This window comes from Papilio xuthus, unplaced genomic scaffold (genome assembly GCF_000836235.2).
Source record: "Papilio xuthus unplaced genomic scaffold, Pxut_1.1 DF827597.1, whole genome shotgun sequence".
In the NCBI taxonomy this organism is placed as follows: domain Eukaryota; kingdom Metazoa; phylum Arthropoda; class Insecta; order Lepidoptera; family Papilionidae; genus Papilio; species Papilio xuthus.
The window spans coordinates 658,503-679,013 of record NW_013531052.1 but is presented as its reverse complement, the minus strand read 5'-3'; the positions used below and the strand labels follow the sequence as shown (position 1 = coordinate 679,013).

Here is a 20,511-nt window from a genome sequence, read left to right as displayed (position 1 = left end):
TTTTGTCATCAAGTTCTGAGGGATAGGAGGGAAGGATCACCAAAAATATGTTATTAATTACGTTATATTATTTAATAATTGGAACGGCGATTTAACATATTTAACAAAATATAAATTCGTAGCTGTTAAAATCCGAATTTTTCTTCTGATTTCTTGCTGTTCTTCTAATAAATTTACTAACTAAATATTTACTAGGGATAAAGAAAAATCTTATATAATAATGTTATACATCACATCTTTGTAGTTCCTTTTAGTCTAAAATCAATCTTAAATTAACTTGCATATCGTAATATCGGCATGAATAGAAGTCGAGATGTAAACAGACACCAAGCTAGAAATAGTTTTTACACCATGATATTGCATGATTTTTTGTTAGTTAATCAACTAAATTGCGTTTTACTATACAAATAAAATCAGTAATATCAAAAATCATATTACGGCGAAAAGGCTTTTCAAATTTTGTTTCTATTCACCTCTTAATTTTTATTCACTCCGTTTTACACGTACGGTTTTTAACTTTTTATTCTAAATGTATCAGTTATGTTCATTTTACCTCTGCACACGGAGCTTAAAAATAATTTAATGTATGCCATTCGTTACGACAAAATAACTTTGAAAGAAACATTCATATTACATTACTACGTAATGAAATTGTATATGAGTTGATATTAAATTTAAAATACACGTGAATGGAAAAGTGAGAAAATCGCCGCACCTGGACCTCTGCCAAAGATTCCTGTGCTGGTTATTTTAGCACTGGCCGGCGAGAAGCGATGCCATAACACGATCGCTGGCCAATCCAGAGCTTTATGTCTTCATTGGAACATTAAATCAGAACCTATTTTATAGCAACACATTAATTTTCCACACAGCAACTAACATTTTTAAACAATGTATTGTAATATTATAAAATATTATTATTATGTTATTTACCCCTTCGGACACACACACTATTCACCCATGCAATGTTTAAAAAAATAATACGTAACCGAATTGCACGTAAGTAACTCTATTAAAATGGCTTTGACTAGCTTTCATTATCCCCCTGTCTAGTTTCGTATTCTTTTGTTAGAAATAGTCGTTGCGGAGATGCATGAATAAATTGTTTTTCAAAGGCGATATTTTTAAGTCGAACATTATGCAGGAACTGGTAGGTCAAGATCCCTTTCTCATAGAGCGCTCCTTTGTGCCGTAGTTAAATGCGTGCTGTATTAAAGGGCTCGGGCCGGGTCGATCCCGGGTTTATAGCGCGGAACGATGTGCGCTATTGAATGCGGCGGACGTCGTACAGCGGACCCGGCGTCCGAGACGTTGTCGGTGGCGCCCGCCGCGGCGCGCCTCTCGCCTCCTGAGAGCCGCTCATTGTAATGCGCGCGCGCTGTCATTGCCCCAATCCCGCCGCCACGTCCAACTCCTCCGCCTAGTGAAACAATAAACGCAAACTTTTTCTTTAATGTACATTAAGAGAAATGTTGACGCAGACTTGCTTTATCAACATTCCTTTCAATTCTCTTCGAACTTGAAGCAATTTGTTTAATTGACGAAGATCATTCAACTAATATTATTGACGATCATCTCTTTAATGTTGTTAAACAATATTACAATCAAAAATAATCTAAGTGTACATTTTATATACACTGATTCTGATTTAATAATACGACAAGCAAATTCTAAAAGTCTGAAACATAATAAATAAATAACAAAAAACGGCTGTGGATATACTATGCTGTATTATTATTTTAATGAATTCGACGGAATCGTTTATGGTACAAAAAAAGAAGTTGCATACAAAAGGATCGTATCCGTTTTGAACATTTGGTTGCATCCACTAATATTTGTAATGTGCCATGAGGTAAGTTGAAACAATGCAGGAAACAAAGCAGTACGATTCTTAAGAGCGCAGAAATGGGTGGGCAAGAGGTCGCATGCCGGGCGCGCCCCAGATGCGGCGCAGGCGCGGCACACCGACCGACTCTTTTTGTCTCCCGCCCGTTTTTTTGCTAACACCCTGACATTGACAATATCACATTTCTACCTCTGTCCTGTTCACACCTACTTGCTTCTGTTTTAATGATTTACTTATTTACATTAATATATCACGTATAAATCGTATGATACTGAAATGAGAAAGTGTTAAAACTAATTTTCAACTCTATGCAGTTTGTATTCTTTAATTCGCGAGTGATTCACTTGAAATTAAATCGAACTGTCAAATCTTTATAACTTGCTTTATAGATCTTTCGGACATCGACGGCGTGCCATACTTTTCTCCATAGCTAAATATAATTTTGGTCTCAGGAGAAGTTTCGAGCTCCGGCCGGCGTCGGAGGCACGTTTATTTATGTTTCCTTAGTCAGAACCGCTACCTACTCTGCGCCAGATGTTATTTTACGACAACTCGCCACCCGACGAACAATTCCCGCTTTTACTTCAACTTTAAACGTTTTGTAACCGCACACTGTCGACTCGAAATTGGAAGTATTGTTTATTTTGTTGAATCGATAAAACTTTTTAAACCGGTTTACTGTCAATTTCAGTTTTTCGAATTAATTCAGAAATCACAGAACAACATAGATAATATTACTTTAAGATGACGTAACAATGTTTTTATTCGAATAGCACTTTGTAACATTAAGCACAAATCAGGTCCATTAGTTGGATGTCACGTAAGAAAGTAGCAGTGATCCGCAGCGGTGGGTCCGCCCGCGCAGCTCCATACTTCTTTACATTCCATATGAATAATAGCACTATGGGAAGTAAGGAAGCACGGAACTAGCGCAAGGCTCAATTTTCTATCTTCAATATGTTGCACTGTCGAACCGCTTGTTCTTGCACTGGCTCGGTCGGTGTTGCCATTAGTTATGACGCCGCGCTGCCGGGGCGAGGGCAGGGCGCGTCACGGGCCTGAGGGCCGTCCGTGCGAGAGGGTCGCGGCGCCGCGGCGCGCCTGCGACCCGGCGAGCAGCTCGAACGGCACTGGCGACGCGATCGCTGCGCACGCGCACGCCACCTCTAAAAATGGATTCAGCCGCCGGAGTTCGCTTTCGAGTCGCGAGTGCCGTCCATTCCAAATTTGTATTTTCCCGAAATAGATCGGACGACGGGCGTCCGTCGGATCGGTTTCCCGAACGTGCAGCGACCTGCAGCTAGCGGCGTGGCTGCACGCGAGGCGCAAGGGCCGGCCGCTGCTGCGAACCACAGAGTCGCGCGCTGGAGTCTCTTATGTAAGGCGCGCCACTCACCGCGCCGCTTGGCGACCGTATCGGAAATAACCATAGGCTCGGGGCAGGGAGCTCGTAGCCGCCGCGCCGGGCGCCACATGTGCGCGCTCCCGTCGGCGTGCCATCATCTCGCTGGAGGGGAGGCTATAATTAGTTGCGCGCCATCCACCACCGTCACCTCCCGCGGGGTAGTCGGCCTATACATAGGCCAGATCATAAGATCTGGCAATCCTTTGCGTTCACTGACCTCTGAAACATTAAGACAACATTTATTTTAATTCAGTCGTTCATTAGTAGCATAAAAAAATCATTCTTCTAGAGACAACAATCGACAATGTACAAAGATTGTATGTGAAAAAATAATACTATGGATTTGATGAGGATAAGCGTAGGGGTAAACTATCGAAGTAATGTGGCGACGTAATGTAGCCGAGAATTTCCGCCGCCGGCTGTAAAGCGCGCCGCTACGCCCGCTCACTCAATAAAAGAATTTTGGCAAACTTTTGTAGACAAACAAGTGGGACGGCGGCCAAGTCATCTTTTGTCTGCTCAAAGTAACGTACTTTTGTTAGCATTTCGATACTAGGATTCTTCAAACTTGTAAACATAAAATATATTTTTTTACCAAAGTTACAGAACTTGATGGTTAAACAATAGCTACGTTGATTTAAATGATGTACAAAATTAACAACCGGTGCGAAGTACGAATATTAATCGAATAAAATAAATATAAAATCTATGTTTGAAGTTAAGCTATCACTTTTGATTTTAAAATAATGGAAAAGAATGAAAGTAGAGATGATCGCAATTTAATCTCCGTCCGGTGAATATATTTTTATGGATCCATTGCAATTTCATAAGAAATACAAATTGTGCTCTAGAGTAAAGAATGGTGAAGCTGGCCGCGGAATAAAAACGTCCAAAGAACGCCTGTTGAATATTAATGCGACATTGTTATTGGCCGCAGTTGTCCGTGCTGCCCCAATCGCACATTTCCATAACTTACTATTCCGGATCCGCGGGGAATCGGCTCGCTGTCGTAGGAATATGATCACTTACGTCGCCCGCACGTATCGTATTGACCGTGTAAATTATGTATCGTCGCGGCTGCCTCTAAATTATTCATTAAATAAAATTTTAAAGTAAGCGAGGAGCCGGGCTTCTAATCGGCTTCCAAGTACGTGATGCATCGAAGTGGCGCGGGGTGATTCATGGACCGTTCACGGCGCATCAGAGACAACGCCACGCTGCCACGCCGCGCCGCCCGCCTTCGGTCTTTGATTTATAACCACTGTATATTTTACATAAAGCAGCGCGCTTCTCTCTGCGCTCCGCCAATGGTATTTTTAATTTCCCTGTTCCAGGAGATTTATTTGATTCAAAACAACACGGTTATTACTACAATTAAGTAAAATAAAAATCGTAGTTAATATACACGTCCCGAAATATAAATTATTCCACGCATTATTTTATAATTCGCATAAAGAATACATTGTTTAAATTTTAACATTATTAACATCTACAGTTGTTATACAATAAAATATGTATTATGGATCGAAAATTTCTTAGTACAAATCACAATAGAACATGCGCAGTGGGTTCACATTAACCGCCCCAAATTTTCACACCTTCCTATTCTTTAAAAAAAAAACATAAATATGTCTCAAAGTAAAATGAATTTCAATCCCATGATGTCAAAAGTGATTTTGGCTTTTGACGTCCGAATATATGTTTTTAAATTGTATAATTATTGAGCATTGGCCCTTTATATGTATTTAATTTAATTTTGTGTTAACCCGACACGTTTTTTAATTTACGTAGCCGATTATATGTATATTAAAGTACTTTTTTGTGGGAAATTTTTGCGCTTCGAAATATATTTAGACATTTGTCAAACTACTACCAAATCGCAGCAACTGCTTCACTAACCGGACTACAGATATTGGAGTTGTAAGTTCGAGTCCTGATATTCGATTAATGCGAACTGTATCCTAGTTTAAAGTATGAATAATCTGGTAATATTTTATATTTTATTTAAAAAAAATAGATTAATGATAAAGGGAGTGCACGTCATCAAAGTCATTTAAATTAATATATATAAGTCCAATACTTATAGTACGTATAACTATCTTGTCTTGGTAACGATCAAATACAAGAAGACCTATGAAAATAAAATGATTATGTATGCTATGATTTAGTCTGCCCAAATTCTTAAGTATTGTGTTCAAATGACGTTGGGTGCATTGTCTTGTTGCATTCACACACCATTTTAATGTTCATTAGGATCGTTTGAATTAAAAAAAACATTAGAATGAACTTTGAATTTCATTATTCGACTAAGCTTACGAACAAATTGTAAGCCAAAAATAAAAAAAAATGGTAAAAAATAAAAGGTCTAGGGATGGAATAAAACATGTTTTATATTTTTAAACTACAAGTGGCCGAAGTCGCTTGGAACAGATAACGTAAATAAAATGCGAAATTTCACTTTAAAACTATGACTTTTATTTCAAACAATCTGTAAACTGTCCAAAAATAGTGAATAAGTTGATATAAACAAATATCATAGATCTATAAAACATATTATTTTGATTTACATACGCAAACAACAAATTTTAAATTAAACATACTGTGCCAAGAACCCAAAGTTGTTTGACGTGGGTCTAAATATGACAGATTTCACAACCCTATTCGACTCTTTAATCATTTTCCTTTGACAAATACAAATTCAAGTTAACAATAATGTTTCAAGTGAAACGTTCAAAAGACAGGCTTCTTCAAAAACAATAGAAAAATGAATTGAAAGTGTTACTTCAAAAAAACGTCAATAGTTTAATGGTTAAGGGTACGGATTTCCGATCACGAGGTTGGGGCTTCGAATCCCGCCATTCGACTATTGTCGTAAACCATATCCTAGCACAAGCCTACAGCTTAGTTGGGATGGTAAAAGAAATATTAAAAAAAAACTGCTAATATTTAAAAAAAAGTATGATAGTATATCAATAGATATTTAATTTCTAATTAATAAATGTTTCTAAACTCAAAGATAGATATACAATAACAATCTTGAAATAAAACTAGCCAAAAATAGTCAAAAAGAATAAGAAAGCTTACTCTAAAGATATTGTAAGAAAAAGTTTGTTGAATTTTTCGTAAGTACTCATTGCATTTCCACCGTTAGGACAATATCGACAATCCGGCACCGGGATTCAGGTCGCTCGTAAATTTCCCTAACTTACCGAATATCTGCAAACCGTTTCCTAGCTATTACATAAAAAAAAGCTTTTGCCTTATATAAGAGAAAGTTTCGCCGCTGCGAACGTAAACGTTTTTGTATAGCGCTGAACTGAATTCAAATTATTTCTATTTCCTACAGTAATTACTTTGAGGTAACAAATTGAAACGTTTTAATAACAAAGTATGCTGTCGTATTTTGTATACTTTGTAAAATAACATTGAAAGTTACATTAAAATATCTGATTGTTTCAAGGGTTGCGTTCACTAAGTTATCACTTAAAATCACATATGTTTTATATATTTGTGATGTTATGTATATGATAAAGTGTAGTTAAAATTGTCTCTGGTCTGTCTCTTAGACAACCCCATAACAGTTATAAATGCACCAGAGCAAAGTAAACAGAATGAATTATATTTATAATTAATCTAAGCAAAGTTGCAATTATTCAATTTAGATTTTGAATTAGTCAATACTCGTCACTCGGTACTCAGTACATGGTTTGTAAAATTTAGTATATGTCGTCTTTCATATGCTAATTTGATAAATGATTATATTAATAATATTTCTTTCCCGTTAAAAATATGCTTATTTAAAATGTAGCTTCTGTTCACTCAAAATAGTAGACTACATATCTAGCTGTTCATCGATAAAAACATATGGTTAAAAAAATTCAATGGCGTCATATGACTAAGAAGCGAGGAACGAAGCGCAGCATCATTGCGGTGCATGCCATCAACGTTTTACAGCCGCGGCACAACACACATACTCAATACATTAGACTTCATTTAAACAGTCACCATTTAATAATTACGCGCTCAACCTTTTACTATCATATAATCAACTAAAATAACAAATGAAAAAAGTAATAAGAATTAAACTTTACCATATTATTATGTTTCGACACAAGTTGAAATGTATCTAAATTAATGAAGCTACGTTAAATCTGTGACAACCTTCATTACCGATATTACTTACCACTGTCGTATAAATCTTATCAATTGCTTATTGAGTCACGTTTCAATTCCAATGCGATCACTGTGTGGTACAATGTTGTCTTTTCACATATCGTACGGAGACAGGAGAAGTCGCGTGGGGCACGAGGCGCGCCCAAGCCGTGTGGAGGGCGACTGCGCCTGCGCAAAGCAAGACGCGCACGCCGCGCAGCGCCGCATGAGCGTGCGCCGCCGACGCCCGACGACGTTTGACCCTATTTAATTAGTTCGTTCGTTTTTACTCTTCGAACGTAACCGAGCATATTAAAATGTACACCAACTAATTCTTTGTTGCCATTTACACAATGATTACTACCAACTAACAGACAGTTCAAATTCCTATAAATGATATTCTTTGCTTCACAAAATGTATAAACGAATCGATTAGAGTTCGGTTTTACTGAGAAACTCAAAACACAGATCAGTTCAGCCGCTGCATTTAAATTCAGTTAACAACAAATTCAAAGTCTTGATCTATTTTTGATCCGAGTTCATTCACATCTCACCGGTGTCGATTTCTGCAACGGCTATTTTAAATAACTTTACAACTATGTTGTAAGGAAGTTTAAAGAAAATTTCTGAATTTCTTTTCCTATACTATCATTCTAAATACCTAATATACTTACATTAGGAAATTCTTTGTTTACGAAGCGTCACAGACTCGTTTCTTGTAGTATAATGTAAAAATGCACACTTTTGCTAACTGATTACTTATTCTGGCAAACTGTAACCTGTAACTGTAGACGTCTTACAAATATGATTGTTCTTAACTTCAAAATAAACATCTCTTGAGTTTTCAAACTGATATGAATTCCAAGTTACAATATATGCGTCTTCGAATATGGATCAAACACAGGATTCACGGTTCAATAGACCGAATCAATCACAATTTGAAACTCACACAAGTAGAGTAGCCGCTTCGCTTAACTTGAAATATAAAATAAGTTTAGGATTCTAGAGATTTGATTCTATAAAGCCATCAGTTTTTGCATCTAGACTTCATATTGCAATTACATTGAATTAAAAGAAAGATAGTTATTTATGATAATTGATAAGTTTATTTTCTGGTGGGTCATTGGGCCGTTCGAATTCATAGAATCAATCGTTTTAATGGGAAAAATTCAATCGGCCGATCGGCCTAACAAAAAACACTCTTTCTAGCAGCTTCGACTTCAGACTTCTACAGCGCATAAAAGTTTATACAAAAAGTAATATTTCATCAAATTATTACTAAGATTTCATCACTAAAACATCATTTTTCACATTTTGTCAATTAAAATAATAATTCATAACAAATGCAAGCCATCAATTAGCCATTCTGACAATTAACATCAGATATGCATCGCATACAAATCTTCCAATTATTTTTGCCAACTATCAATTAGTTTTTGGTTTTCAGCGCTCACGGATTAATTGACCAAACTAGCGATGTCACGGTTTTGACGGCCCACGTCATGATTGCAGCTTCGGAAATATATAGATATATTTGCTGACCGTACAAGCTTAAAATAATTTGTTTTATTAAAACATTAATACAATATATATCCAAACATGTTTACCGAGGTTTACAACGAGTACCTACGTCTATTTTTGTTTCCAATATAAAAATTACATTTATAATGATAATAGTTTGGCTTCTGAAATAATAAAATCTTATATATAAAATACGTCGTAATAGACGAAAAGGCAATAAATTTGAGTTACGTATTAATTGTGGACCGTAAGTAGAAAGTGCCGTTATCTCAGGCTATGAGTATCTAACTCACCGCAGGGCATGAACATTCGTTATGTTACCGCGCCGAATATCCTAACTTCTCCCATATCGGTCGACACAATTTATATTATTACGGTGTTCCCTTGTATGTTTTGGTTTCCGAAGTATTTCATATTACATAGTTAAGTGCCAATCGCCTTATTACGTGTACAGTATTTGAAAAATGTTTTGTATCTTCTGTTCAACTATCTCCGATTTTTTAAACAAGAAATTTGCAAGATTGTTAGTAAAATTGTCTTTGAACGTTTATCATAAATCGCTTTACATATTTCTCACAACTTGTTTCATATTTCATACCGTAGCGTATTCCAAATATTTATATTTATACATCGGCAAAAATTGGATAGAAGTTAATAATAAGTCTCAGCAGGGGGTTTCAAGATTTAAACTGGCCATGCGGGGGTGTTAAAACTTCGATTGCTCCGTGAAACTTGAGCCAAGCTTCGACTTCTCTTAATTCAACTTTTTTGTTACTTTATTTTAACCGCTATTCTCTAGAGAGCTATAGATAATAAACATACTGCAGCATGTTTTAACTGTAATAAATTGTACCTCATTGTTAATAATCCAAAATAGTCAATAAAAAGCAATATTTTATTAGTACAATACAAAATTCGAAAAAATGTTTTGTTTCAGCGCTATGAAGATAATGCTTGGTAAGTTGCCCCGTCCGTGGATTGTGGACGACGCGAAGGATGACGGGTACACAGCGCTGCATCTAGCAGCTCTCAACAACCATGCCGAAGTGGCCGAGCTACTGGTGCGCGGGGGCGCACGGCCTGACCTGCAGAACGCCAACCTGCAGACCGCGCTGCACCTCGCCGTCGAGCGACAACATGCTCAGATTGTACGCCTGCTCATCGCGCACGCCGCCGACCTCAACATCTGCGACAAGGTAACGCAACCACACACACACAATAAAATCTGTCTAAACCTTTACCATAGGGCAGTATTTTATCTACCACATTCCGCCATATTTAAGATCTAAATAGAACATCAACTTTGGAAATAATTTTGGAATGTGAAAGGAATAATTTGGGAAAAGTAAATATCTTCTCATCTTTTTGTAGTTGTGACAAATTTTCTTGTGCAGTATAGTACGTGCTTGTGTAAAACAAATTGCAGTAGCGTGAACGACGGCGGCGGTGCGGCAGGCGAAGGCCGGTCACTTGTTATGCACCTTCTACCTCCTGCTGTGCATTGTTGTTAGAGTTTAGACTAGACATCTTTATGTAACATATTGCAAACATTAACTTTATGCTTTTCGCTCGGAAACAGGCTGGCAATTTGCATATAATTTGTAAAATACAGTCCCAATATTTGAAACATTAGGTTTAAATTGCTACAAGTAAAAAATATACGAATTATTATCATATCGAATCAATTGTTGTCTGAACTATGAAATCCTCCCTATATTTATCCAACACAGTATAGCTTTAAGTCTTTATTTCCGAACAAAAGTTGTTTATACCTAAACAAGATTGTATCTATGACTTTGTAACGTGTAACAAGATTGTATATGGTGCAGGACGGCGACACGGCGCTGCATGAGGCGTTGCGTCACCACACGCTGCAGCAGCTGCGGCGGCTGCAGGAGGCACGCGACGCGGCGGCGCTGGGCGCGCTCGCGCACGCGCACGACAAGAAATCCTCCGCCTCCATTGCCTGTCTGCTGGCTGCGCACGGTGCCGACCTCACGCTTAAGAACAAGAAAGGTCTCTGTTCTCTGTCACACGATTCCCTAGTACTGAGTTATATGTATAGGCGGACACAAATTAAAAAGAAGGCTCATCCGTGCGTACATTTGCTCATGATTTACGAATTCTTTTTTCTGTGTCTGAAAAACAACGGTAACCATTCCATAAAATGAGTCCGCGATAAGGAAACAAGACAAGAGGAAAATGATACATTACAGACCTTCAACTGCTTCCCGGTAATTGCTAATAAAACTTTTTCGACAAGCGCAAAAAGTTTCCGGCTGCTCGCTTTAATACGACGATTTGGAAATAAAATTTATTGCGATTCTTTTACCACTAACAAAATAATAAATGATGAACGTTTATATTCCAGAAAAAAATATATATCATCTTTAATTAAATATATATAAAAGGTATCAAACTGCCAATAGTCAATTCATGGGCGTCACCAAATGTAAAATAGGTATTAAAACTACTGCAGCTGGTGACTCATTGATGGAAAGTTCGTGTGATTCAATACATACAAAATATAATATGGCAAAGTTTTTTGATTTCAGGGCAAACTCCACTGGATCTGTGCCCCGATCCTAATCTGCGCAAGACATTGACGACATGCCGCAAGGAAGGCTCCGGAGTGACGACCGACGAGGCGGCGGAGAGCGAGGCCAGCTCGCTGGGTGCTGGCGCGAGTGCGGGTGCAGGCGCAGGCGCGGGCGCACCTGTGGCCGTGGCCAGCACCAGCGTTGCCGTGCCGGACCCGGCCAGCGGCGAGCCCTCCCTGGCCGCAGACCCCACCGCGGACGAGTGCCTCGTGTGCTCCGATGCCAAGCGAGACACCATGTTCCGTCCCTGCGGACACATATGCTGCTGCAATGTCTGTGCCGCCAGGGTACGCTGCACAAATTCCTTACATTTTTGGGTTTAATGTAACATTTTGTTGGTTTTATATTAATAAAAATGTAATTGTAGGTAAAGAAGTGCCTGACGTGCCGCGCGGCGGTGAGCGGACGACAGCGTGTGGGCGAGTGCGTGGTGTGCTCGGAGGCGCCCGCCACTGTGGTGTTCCGGCCGTGCGGCGACGTGTGCGCCTGCGCCGCCTGCGCCCCGCTCATGCGCAAGTGCGTCGAGTGTCGCACGCCGCTGCAGCAGCCGGCGTTGCCGTCGCGTTAGTTTACATTTCATACGTACATATCCTTCAATTGACTTGGAAATTGTACAAATATTTATGTGTTTACCTTCACTCAATCACAGTGGAAAAGGAGAGCAGCAGCAATTTGGCACAAGTTCAAGTGAACAAGGGCCAACCGGCGCCCACGCAGGCCGCGCCGCACCACATGAACAACGGGTTGCGCTCCGCCCTGCCCGCCGCCGCTGCCGCCGCCACCGCCGCCGCCGCCGCCGCGACCCCCGCGCCCCCCGCGCCCACCGTCACCCCTGCCGCACTCCCCGCACCGGCCGCGCCCCCCGCACACCCCGCACAACCCCCCGCCGACGTACAAAAACTGCAACAGCAACTCCAAGACATCAAAGAACAGGTACAATACCATACCACTAACTGTCGACTTACACTTGCTCCTACCATAATATTCAATGATAGAGGATAAAATAAATCAATAAGCAAGCATGACACAAGGTTTTCTACCGCCGATTAAAGTATGTTTATGACGATGTGGTGGTAATTGTGATAAACATTTGTTTGCAGACGATGTGCCCCATCTGCCTGGACCGGCTGAAGAACATGATCTTCCTGTGCGGGCACGGCATGTGTCAGATGTGCGGCGACCGCATCGCCGTCTGCCCCATCTGCCGCAAGCACGTCGAGAAACGTATCCTGCTCTACTAGCGCTCCTCACTCACCACTGGCTACTTAGACCCCTTCAGATTTCTCTCATTAACCGTTGGTTTCTGAGACTAAAATATATGTATAACACGTCGTCATCGCTGTCATTATCTTTGAAACATCAGAGATATCAATATATTTTAAACAGAAATGTTGGTCTCAGAAACGCACGGTTAATTTACATTAGAGACTTTGTGGCAATTTATATTACAATTGTACCGTACATAATCAGATCTGGTTTTGTTTACAAAAACAATTAAAAAATGTTCTGATGGAAAAGCATTTAAAAAACCAGATTTGATTATATACAAATGAATTCTTATTAGAAATGTATTTTAAGCATTTATTATGTGTAATCTCTTGGCTTTATTATTACAGCTATATAGAAATATAACGTGCGTACATTTTAATGTTTTCGTTGATTACTTATATAAGGGAGTCTTTGCTACACTCGGATTATCCTTTATCTAACAATTACATCAATCACGTTCAAGTTGATGTTAATTCCAAATCTATGTTCTCAGTTTTACTCGAGTATAGCATTTATTATACTTTTTACTTAATATTGATGTTACTCCGAGTTTGCATATATGAAACATTCTCAACATTTCAACTCACTCATTTTTCTATCAAAATATCACAATATTATCGAATAACAATACTATCAAAAGTGAAAAAAATCTGAATAAAGATTTCACTTTTAAAATTTAATCTTTGATTTTATATTATTGCCAACATAATAAACATAAAGAGTATTTTATGAATGTTTTGGAATGTGAAAAACTACGGTGACACAAAAACATTATAGATTACAAATGTTATATCGTGATTAATATACTCAATAAAATTATTTATAATTTTTATCCTAGTATAATATTATTCACTGAAAAGTGTCTGAATTTTTCTCTATCGGTTATCCAGGCGGAGAAACGTCGAAATAGAATAAGTATATAATAGTTATGTTAATGTTTTCTTTTGATTACACGTTAATTTACACTATTCTATTTAAATGCTTCAATATTCGAAATAAAAGTGTTATATTGAATGAAATATTTTATTTATTAACTACTAACAAAATTAAAATTGCAACCGAAAACCGCACTTCGCAAACGTATGAATAAAAAATAAATTAATGAGTGTAACTGGATATAAGAGGGCCGTGTTCAACGTTTTCCTTAACTCGTTGCGCTTTGTCTAGATCTGTGGGTGCGGTGGTGGTCGGCTTGTCGAGCACTCTGTGTGTGTCAGTGAAGGCGGGCGCGCGCTCGCGCAGAATTTCCCGCGTGATTTCGTTGATTTTAAAGGCGAGGTGCATGTCACAGGCGAGGTCGCTCTCCTCGCAGCGCTGACAGTCCTTGAAGTACTGCGCCGACACGCCGCTCAGCTCCGGCGATGTCGCGCAGTACAATATCGTGCTCGCGGCTTGACGCTGCTCAAAAAAATTGTATTATAGTAAACTACAATAATATCAATATCAATTGACCTAAAATATACAAATATGCAGTAATATGTAAACATTTTGACTTACAATGGTTTTTGAGAATGGTAACATTGTCGTGTAAAGTGCTTCGTAAACCCACCAATTGCGACATAACCTCGTCTTGATAAAAGAGCCGGGGTGAGCACAAAAAACAGTTTTTTCTGTATTTAACCAACGATACCCCAAATAGTGCATCGCCAAAATGGAACATAACTTCGATATGTTGTACGCTCTGATAGATGTATACTCTTCCTTTGGAATCGAAAGATGTTCCAAACTTGGCGCCAAAATCTTTGGCGTGCTCCAATTTATATTTCTGTAAATGTTAAAATTTAAAGTGAAGTGAACGTTGTGATAAATCTACGTATAAATAATAAAAACATGCAAAAAACCTGTGGGATTCTGAAGAGGTAAAAACAACACGTGCGTTAGGTGCAAGAATATTTTCAATATTCATCAATAAGTAATATTGACTTAGATAATTAACTTGGAAAGCAGTTTCTAAGCCGTCTTCAGTAAGGGTCCATGGAATTCCAAACACAGCTGCGTTCAAAATAACGATATCAATATTTCTGAGAACAAATTGTAAGGGTCATCATATTTCTTAAATGTTTAATCGGGTTTAATATTTTTATAAAGTATCAAATTACTTGTGTTCTTTCTGAAGATTGTCAGATAAGTTTTTAACAGATGCAAGCGAAGTGAGATTGACTTCATGGATATTTATTTGGTTTGCTTTTTCGCACGGGATATTTTTTACTGCAATATTTGCAGCATAAGTGTTTCGACATGCCATCAAAACTTTACAGCCGCGCGCAAGCAAACATTTAGTTACTTCTAAACCGATCCCACTGTTTGCTCCAGTTATTAGACATGTTTTATCTGTCAAATTAACATCTCTTGTTACCTGAAATGTAAGAAATATTCCAATAAGATATTACAGAGAACCGGAATTGCTGTCAAAGACAATTTTAATAGTACTATGAAGTTGCCGAATGGTCGATAATTTATATGAATATAAAATATTATGTCAACTTATGCAACACGTTAAACATCAAAATGTAGTCTGGCTCTTTATTCCATATGATTTAAATATTATATAAAGATATTGTAAGCCTTTTCAAATATTTTTTTTATTTGAATAGACCAACCATAAACTACCTCGTCAGCAGTTGGTCCGTGTATCCGTACAAACTCCACATTTTTCTGTATAAATTTTAAAGCATTTTCCAGGACTTCGTTTCTCCACAATGGTATGTTGGTGACATGTCTTATATGTATCCGACTTATTACAGTAACCTTTCTATAAAACAAAGAATTTCTATAGTTTTAACCGTTACATTTTATTTTTGAATTACGATTTCACGATTTGGATTAGGACTAGGAGCAAAGTGGTAAACCGAGCGAGTATTTAAATTAGCTAAAATGAAGTAAAACCTACAAAAACATAATCAGGACATGCACACAAACGATATTATACTTATGATAGAATTATGATTTAACCCTAGAGAGTTAATTAAAATGGTTTCTCTTTTACTGTGTGATAAATGTACATTTCCCTTACCTAGAAATATTAGTGAAGAACATTTCTTAAATAAGACAAATTACAATATTATAATAATTTAAATAAATATAACTAAGATGTTGACTTATTCGATTTGCTTTTAATTTAAATTGTCGTTGGCATTAAATTGTGTTTAAAATACTTCACAATTACATCCTCTTCTTAACTCATCAATTGCCAGTATAGTTTTTAGCGTAAATTTTAGCCATTTTAAAAGCTAATTATTAATATTAAAATCAGTACTTGAAACTTATTTTCATTTTCATATCTGTTTCTTGCTCTTAGCGATTAGACGTAAAAGACAACACATTTTTGACCAATCGTCAGGCAGAAAGCCATGTATTAGAACCACGAACCATAAATATATTCAAAAAAAAATTAGATGTCAATATTTATGTCTGGATGTTAATGTCAAAAACTTGAAGGAATATGAATGACAATGATTGATGTCAAACAAAGTAAATTCGTGTAAACAATGTGGGAAAGTGGGAAGAAATGTAAATTTATATTCGTTTAAGTCGTTCTAAATTACTTTAATACCCCGACACTGAATATAATGATTAAAACTGACGAATCACATTTTTGAATGGTTTTGAAATTTTAAAACTAGGCGTAAATAAACATTTTCACGATGGACAAACGTGGAAAGCGACAGCACTCGTCATCGGATTCTGATAGCGCAGAAGAACAGCGGAAAAAGGACATTAAAGAACGAGATGAGTTTGCAAAGAGATTAAAGAAACGCGATGAAGAAAAGGTTAAAAAAGTAACAGAGTCTACAAGTAAACGATCTTATGAAGAAGCGGCCAAACGCTTTAAATTGGAAGCGGACGACAGGAACAAAATACTACCAAAACTCAGAGTTCAATCTCGCCGAAAATATTTGGAGAAGAGAAAAGAAGATAAAGTTTTAGAGTTAGAAGCAGACATAGCTGATGATGAATATCTGTTTGATGAAAGTGTGTAAGTATTATACCTGATCTTAACTTTTGAGAAAGATTTATTAAAAAAAAAACATTTAATACCATTATTCTAGATAATACACAATTTCCTAATAATGTGTGTGCAATCTTTTTAAGTCACATAATTAAATTTCAGTTTAACAGAAAAGGAGAAGAAGGAGAGAGAACACAAGAAAACCATATTACAATTAGCCAAGGAGCATGAGAAAGCAAGAGAGTTGGAAAATGTACAAAGATATCATATGCCTAGAGATTTGGGTAAAGGTGAAAAAGGTTAGTGTTAATTAATGATAATATTCCTTTCAACTTATTTATCTTAATAGTTTTAGTCAGATGTAAAATCATCTTTTTCAGGTGAGTATATTGAAGTCGATGAAAATGAAAAACTACCACATTCAGAACAACGAAAGTGGGAGCAAGAACAAATAAAATCTGCATTCTTTAAATTTGGAGCAAAAGATGCAAAAGCACAAGACGAGTATGAACTCTTGCTCGATGAACAAATTGATTTTATTCAAGCACTCCAATTGGAAGGTAACAAGGAGAAGAAAGAAGATGAAGAGAAATCTGAATATCAAAAGATACGTATGACAATTGAAGAAACTAAAAAATCTCTTCCAGTTTATCCTTTCAGAGACTCTTTGATTGAAGCTATTAAAAATTATCAAATACTAATAGTAGAAGGTGAGACAGGATCAGGTAAAACAACTCAGATTCCACAATATTTACATGAAGCTGGATTTACAGAAGATGGGAAAAAAATTGGATGTACACAACCAAGAAGAGTTGCTGCCATGTCAGTAGCAGCAAGAGTTGCTCAAGAAATGAATGTCAAGCTTGGAAATGAAGTTGGATACAGCATTCGGTTTGAAGATTGTACATCTGATAGAACTGTTATTAAATATATGACGGATGGAACACTACATAGAGAGTTTCTATCAGAGCCAGACTTAGCTTCTTACAGTGTTATGATAATTGATGAAGCTCATGAACGTACTTTGCATACTGACATTTTATTTGGTTTGGTAAAAGACATCACTAGATTTAGACCTGATTTAAAATTACTTATATCTAGTGCGACATTAGATGCTGAGAAGTTCTCAAACTTTTTTGATGAAGCGCCAATTTTTCGTATCCCAGGAAGAAGGTTTCCAGTTGATATTTATTACACCAAAGCTCCAGAAGCTGATTATGTAGATGCCAGTGTAGTGTCTATTCTGCAAATACATGCCACTCAGCCATTAGGAGATATACTGGTCTTTCTCACAGGTCAAGAAGAAATTGAGACATGTGTAGAAATGTTACAGGACAGAACTAAAAGATTAGGAAAGAAGATTAAGGAACTGTTAATATTACCAGTATATGCAAACCTACCAAGTGATATGCAAGCAAAAATCTTTGAACCAACTCCAGAGGGAGCCCGTAAAGTTGTGTTAGCTACAAATATAGCTGAAACATCACTTACGATTGACAATATTATATATGTAATTGATCCAGGATTTGCAAAACAAAACAATTTTAATTCCAAAACTGGCATGGAGAGTTTAATGGTAGTTCCAATATCTAAAGCATCAGCTAATCAAAGAGCTGGCAGAGCAGGAAGAGTGGCACCGGGTAAATGCTTCAGACTTTATACTGCATGGGCATATAAGTATGAACTTGAAGATAATACTGTCCCAGAAATCCAGAGGATTAATTTAGGAAATGCTGTTCTTACTTTAAAAGCATTAGGAATCAATGACCTTATTCATTTTGATTTCTTGGATCCTCCTCCCCATGAGACATTAGTTCTAGCTTTGGAACAACTGTATGCACTTGGAGCACTTAATCACCATGGAGAATTAACTAAGGCTGGCCGAAGAATGGCTGAGTTTCCCACTGATCCTATGCTAGCTAAAATGCTATTAGCTAGTGAAAAGTAAGTTACAATAATTTTGTATAAGTAAATTATTTTGAAAGATTTTGTGTATAAAATGTTGATACTAAAGAAACCTGTCATTTCATATTTAGTTAAACTTACATTCATCAAATGGATATCAAAGTCAATGTTCCTACTATATTTTATTTCATCATTTCAGATATAAATGTTCAGAAGATGTTGTAAGCATTGCTGCTATGCTGTCAGTTAACAGCTCAGTTTTTTATCGACCTAAGGATAAAATAATTCATGCAGATACAGCTAGAAAGAACTTTTTTCATAGAAATGGAGATCATTTGACACTAATGAATGTATATAATCAATGGGTGGGCTCTGATTATTCAGTGCAATGGTGTTATGAAAACTTCATACAATACAGATCTATGAAAAGAGCTCGAGATGTTCGAGAACAACTTGTGGGATTGATGGAAAGAGTTGAAATTGATATGGTTTCAAGTATATCAGATGACACAAACATCAGAAAGGCAATTACGGCTGGATATTTTTATCACATAGCAAAATTTTCTAAAGGTGGACATTACAAAACTGTTAAACATAATCAAGTAAGTGTTTATATAATTTCTTGTATGAATTATTGAATTTAAAAAGATATTAAAGTTTTATTTTTTAGATTGTAGATTCCCTGAATTTATTTTAACTCTTATTGTTTTATTTTTGCAGACTGTAATGATACATCCAAACAGTGCTTTATTTGAAGAGTTACCGAGATGGGTTATTTATCATGAACTAGTTTTTACATCAAAAGAATTTATGAGACAAGTTACTGAAATAGAAAGTAAATGGTTACTGGAAGTAGCACCACATTATTATAAATCAAATGAGTTGGAGGATTCAACAAATAAAAAAATGCCAAAAACTTTAGGAAAATCAGCAAGTAAATAAAAGTCTGTGACAAAATTAACTCTCTAATTTTAATTAACCATTTTTGAAATAAATAATAATGCTATATTTGTTAATAACAATTTTAGCTAATGCTAGATGTATTCAAAAATCAGACACTCTGCCTTTCCTCTCCCAGTCTCCATACCGAGTTGGTTCTGGTCCTCGAGGTCCACCAATCTCCCCAGTATGGGGGTTCGTATCATTGGGCCATGGTGGCAAAGCATTCTCTTGGTTTGCTGGATTTGTAAATGGCTGTTCACCAAGATCTTTGATAGGAGTAGTCTCTCTTAACTTCTTCCGAAATTCTGCCATACGTTTAGATTCAGCTCTTGCTGATGCATCATCTTCCTCAACCTTGGAATCATGGGAATGTTTACATAATTGCATTATCATACAAGCTTCATCTGAAAAAAAAGATTTTTTCTAAGTTTACAATTGATATTTTTTAAGCAAATTTTTCTGTCTGGTGCAGATACTTTGTACAGGTATATGTACTTACCTCCCATAATACCACGCAAGGCTAGTGCCCTAATAGATATCATAGTAAGGAATTCAGAAACACACAAGTGTATTGTTATTCTAAATCAGTTGCGAAATATTTACAGTTTATGACAACAACGTCAAATGAAATGTCAGAATCAAATTTGAAATGGAACTCTTAAAACTTGACAATGTCATTTGGAAGCGTTCCATTTTAACATTCACGTATTATGTGCCAGTGTAAGAAATATAAAGGCATTTTTGGCTAGGTTTTGCTCCAAATATTATATATGGATAACAAGTTGCTTTAGAGTTAGGGTATAAACCCTCAATTACCATATAATGCTCTCAGGCCCTAAAGCAGCTCTTTTAAATTGTTGTATAGTTTTTTTTTCAGTCCATCGAGTATCGAAGTTGTCAGAATAAAAAAATATTGTCTATG

General features: G+C 36.8%; 4 protein-coding genes and 1 long non-coding RNA gene across 5 annotated transcripts in view; 2 read left to right on the top strand and 3 right to left on the bottom strand.

Annotated features, from left to right (window-relative positions):
• mib1 (E3 ubiquitin-protein ligase mind bomb 1) overlaps positions 1-13,369 on the top strand; it is a 123,010-nt gene extending 109,641 nt beyond the window's left edge. The window contains exons 12-18 of the mRNA XM_013312647.1: positions 9,862-10,120; positions 10,754-10,940; positions 11,480-11,811; positions 11,892-12,087; positions 12,174-12,307; positions 12,350-12,457; positions 12,625-13,369. Coding sequence (XP_013168101.1) covers positions 9,862-10,120; positions 10,754-10,940; positions 11,480-11,811; positions 11,892-12,087; positions 12,174-12,307; positions 12,350-12,457; positions 12,625-12,765 — 1,357 coding nt within the window. The 3' untranslated portion in view covers positions 12,766-13,369. The remainder of the gene's footprint in view (positions 1-9,861; positions 10,121-10,753; positions 10,941-11,479; positions 11,812-11,891; positions 12,088-12,173; positions 12,308-12,349; positions 12,458-12,624) is intronic.
• On the bottom strand, positions 509-7,644 carry LOC106118269 (uncharacterized). Its single transcript, XR_001227914.1, has 2 exons — positions 7,435-7,644; positions 509-3,470 (listed from the first exon to the last, which is right to left on the bottom strand). It is a non-coding gene; the product is annotated as an uncharacterized LOC106118269 (long non-coding RNA).
• Positions 13,370-13,840: 471 nt separating the features above from the next.
• On the bottom strand, positions 13,841-16,129 carry LOC106118162 (WW domain-containing oxidoreductase). The gene is made up of 6 exons (XM_013312724.1): positions 15,807-16,129; positions 15,404-15,545; positions 14,893-15,149; positions 14,635-14,814; positions 14,291-14,558; positions 13,841-14,191 (listed from the first exon to the last, which is right to left on the bottom strand). Exons 1-6 carry the CDS (start codon positions 15,827-15,829, stop codon positions 13,892-13,894), a joined length of 1,170 nt encoding a protein of 389 aa, XP_013168178.1. The 5' UTR covers positions 15,830-16,129; the 3' UTR covers positions 13,841-13,891.
• Positions 16,130-16,225: 96 nt separating this feature from the next.
• On the top strand, positions 16,226-19,617 carry l(2)37Cb (DEAH-box helicase 16 lethal (2) 37Cb). The gene is made up of 5 exons (XM_013312959.1): positions 16,226-16,769; positions 16,905-17,041; positions 17,123-18,686; positions 18,847-19,249; positions 19,368-19,617. The coding sequence occupies exons 1-5, from the start codon at positions 16,438-16,440 to the stop codon at positions 19,587-19,589; spliced, it is 2,658 nt and encodes an 885-aa protein (XP_013168413.1). The 5' UTR covers positions 16,226-16,437; the 3' UTR covers positions 19,590-19,617.
• On the bottom strand, positions 19,600-20,227 carry LOC106118323 (succinate dehydrogenase assembly factor 4, mitochondrial). Its single transcript, XM_013312960.1, has 2 exons — positions 20,089-20,227; positions 19,600-19,993 (listed from the first exon to the last, which is right to left on the bottom strand). Exons 1-2 carry the CDS (start codon positions 20,129-20,131, stop codon positions 19,692-19,694), a joined length of 345 nt encoding a protein of 114 aa, XP_013168414.1. The 5' UTR covers positions 20,132-20,227; the 3' UTR covers positions 19,600-19,691.
• Between the last annotated feature and the right edge of the window lie 284 nt (positions 20,228-20,511).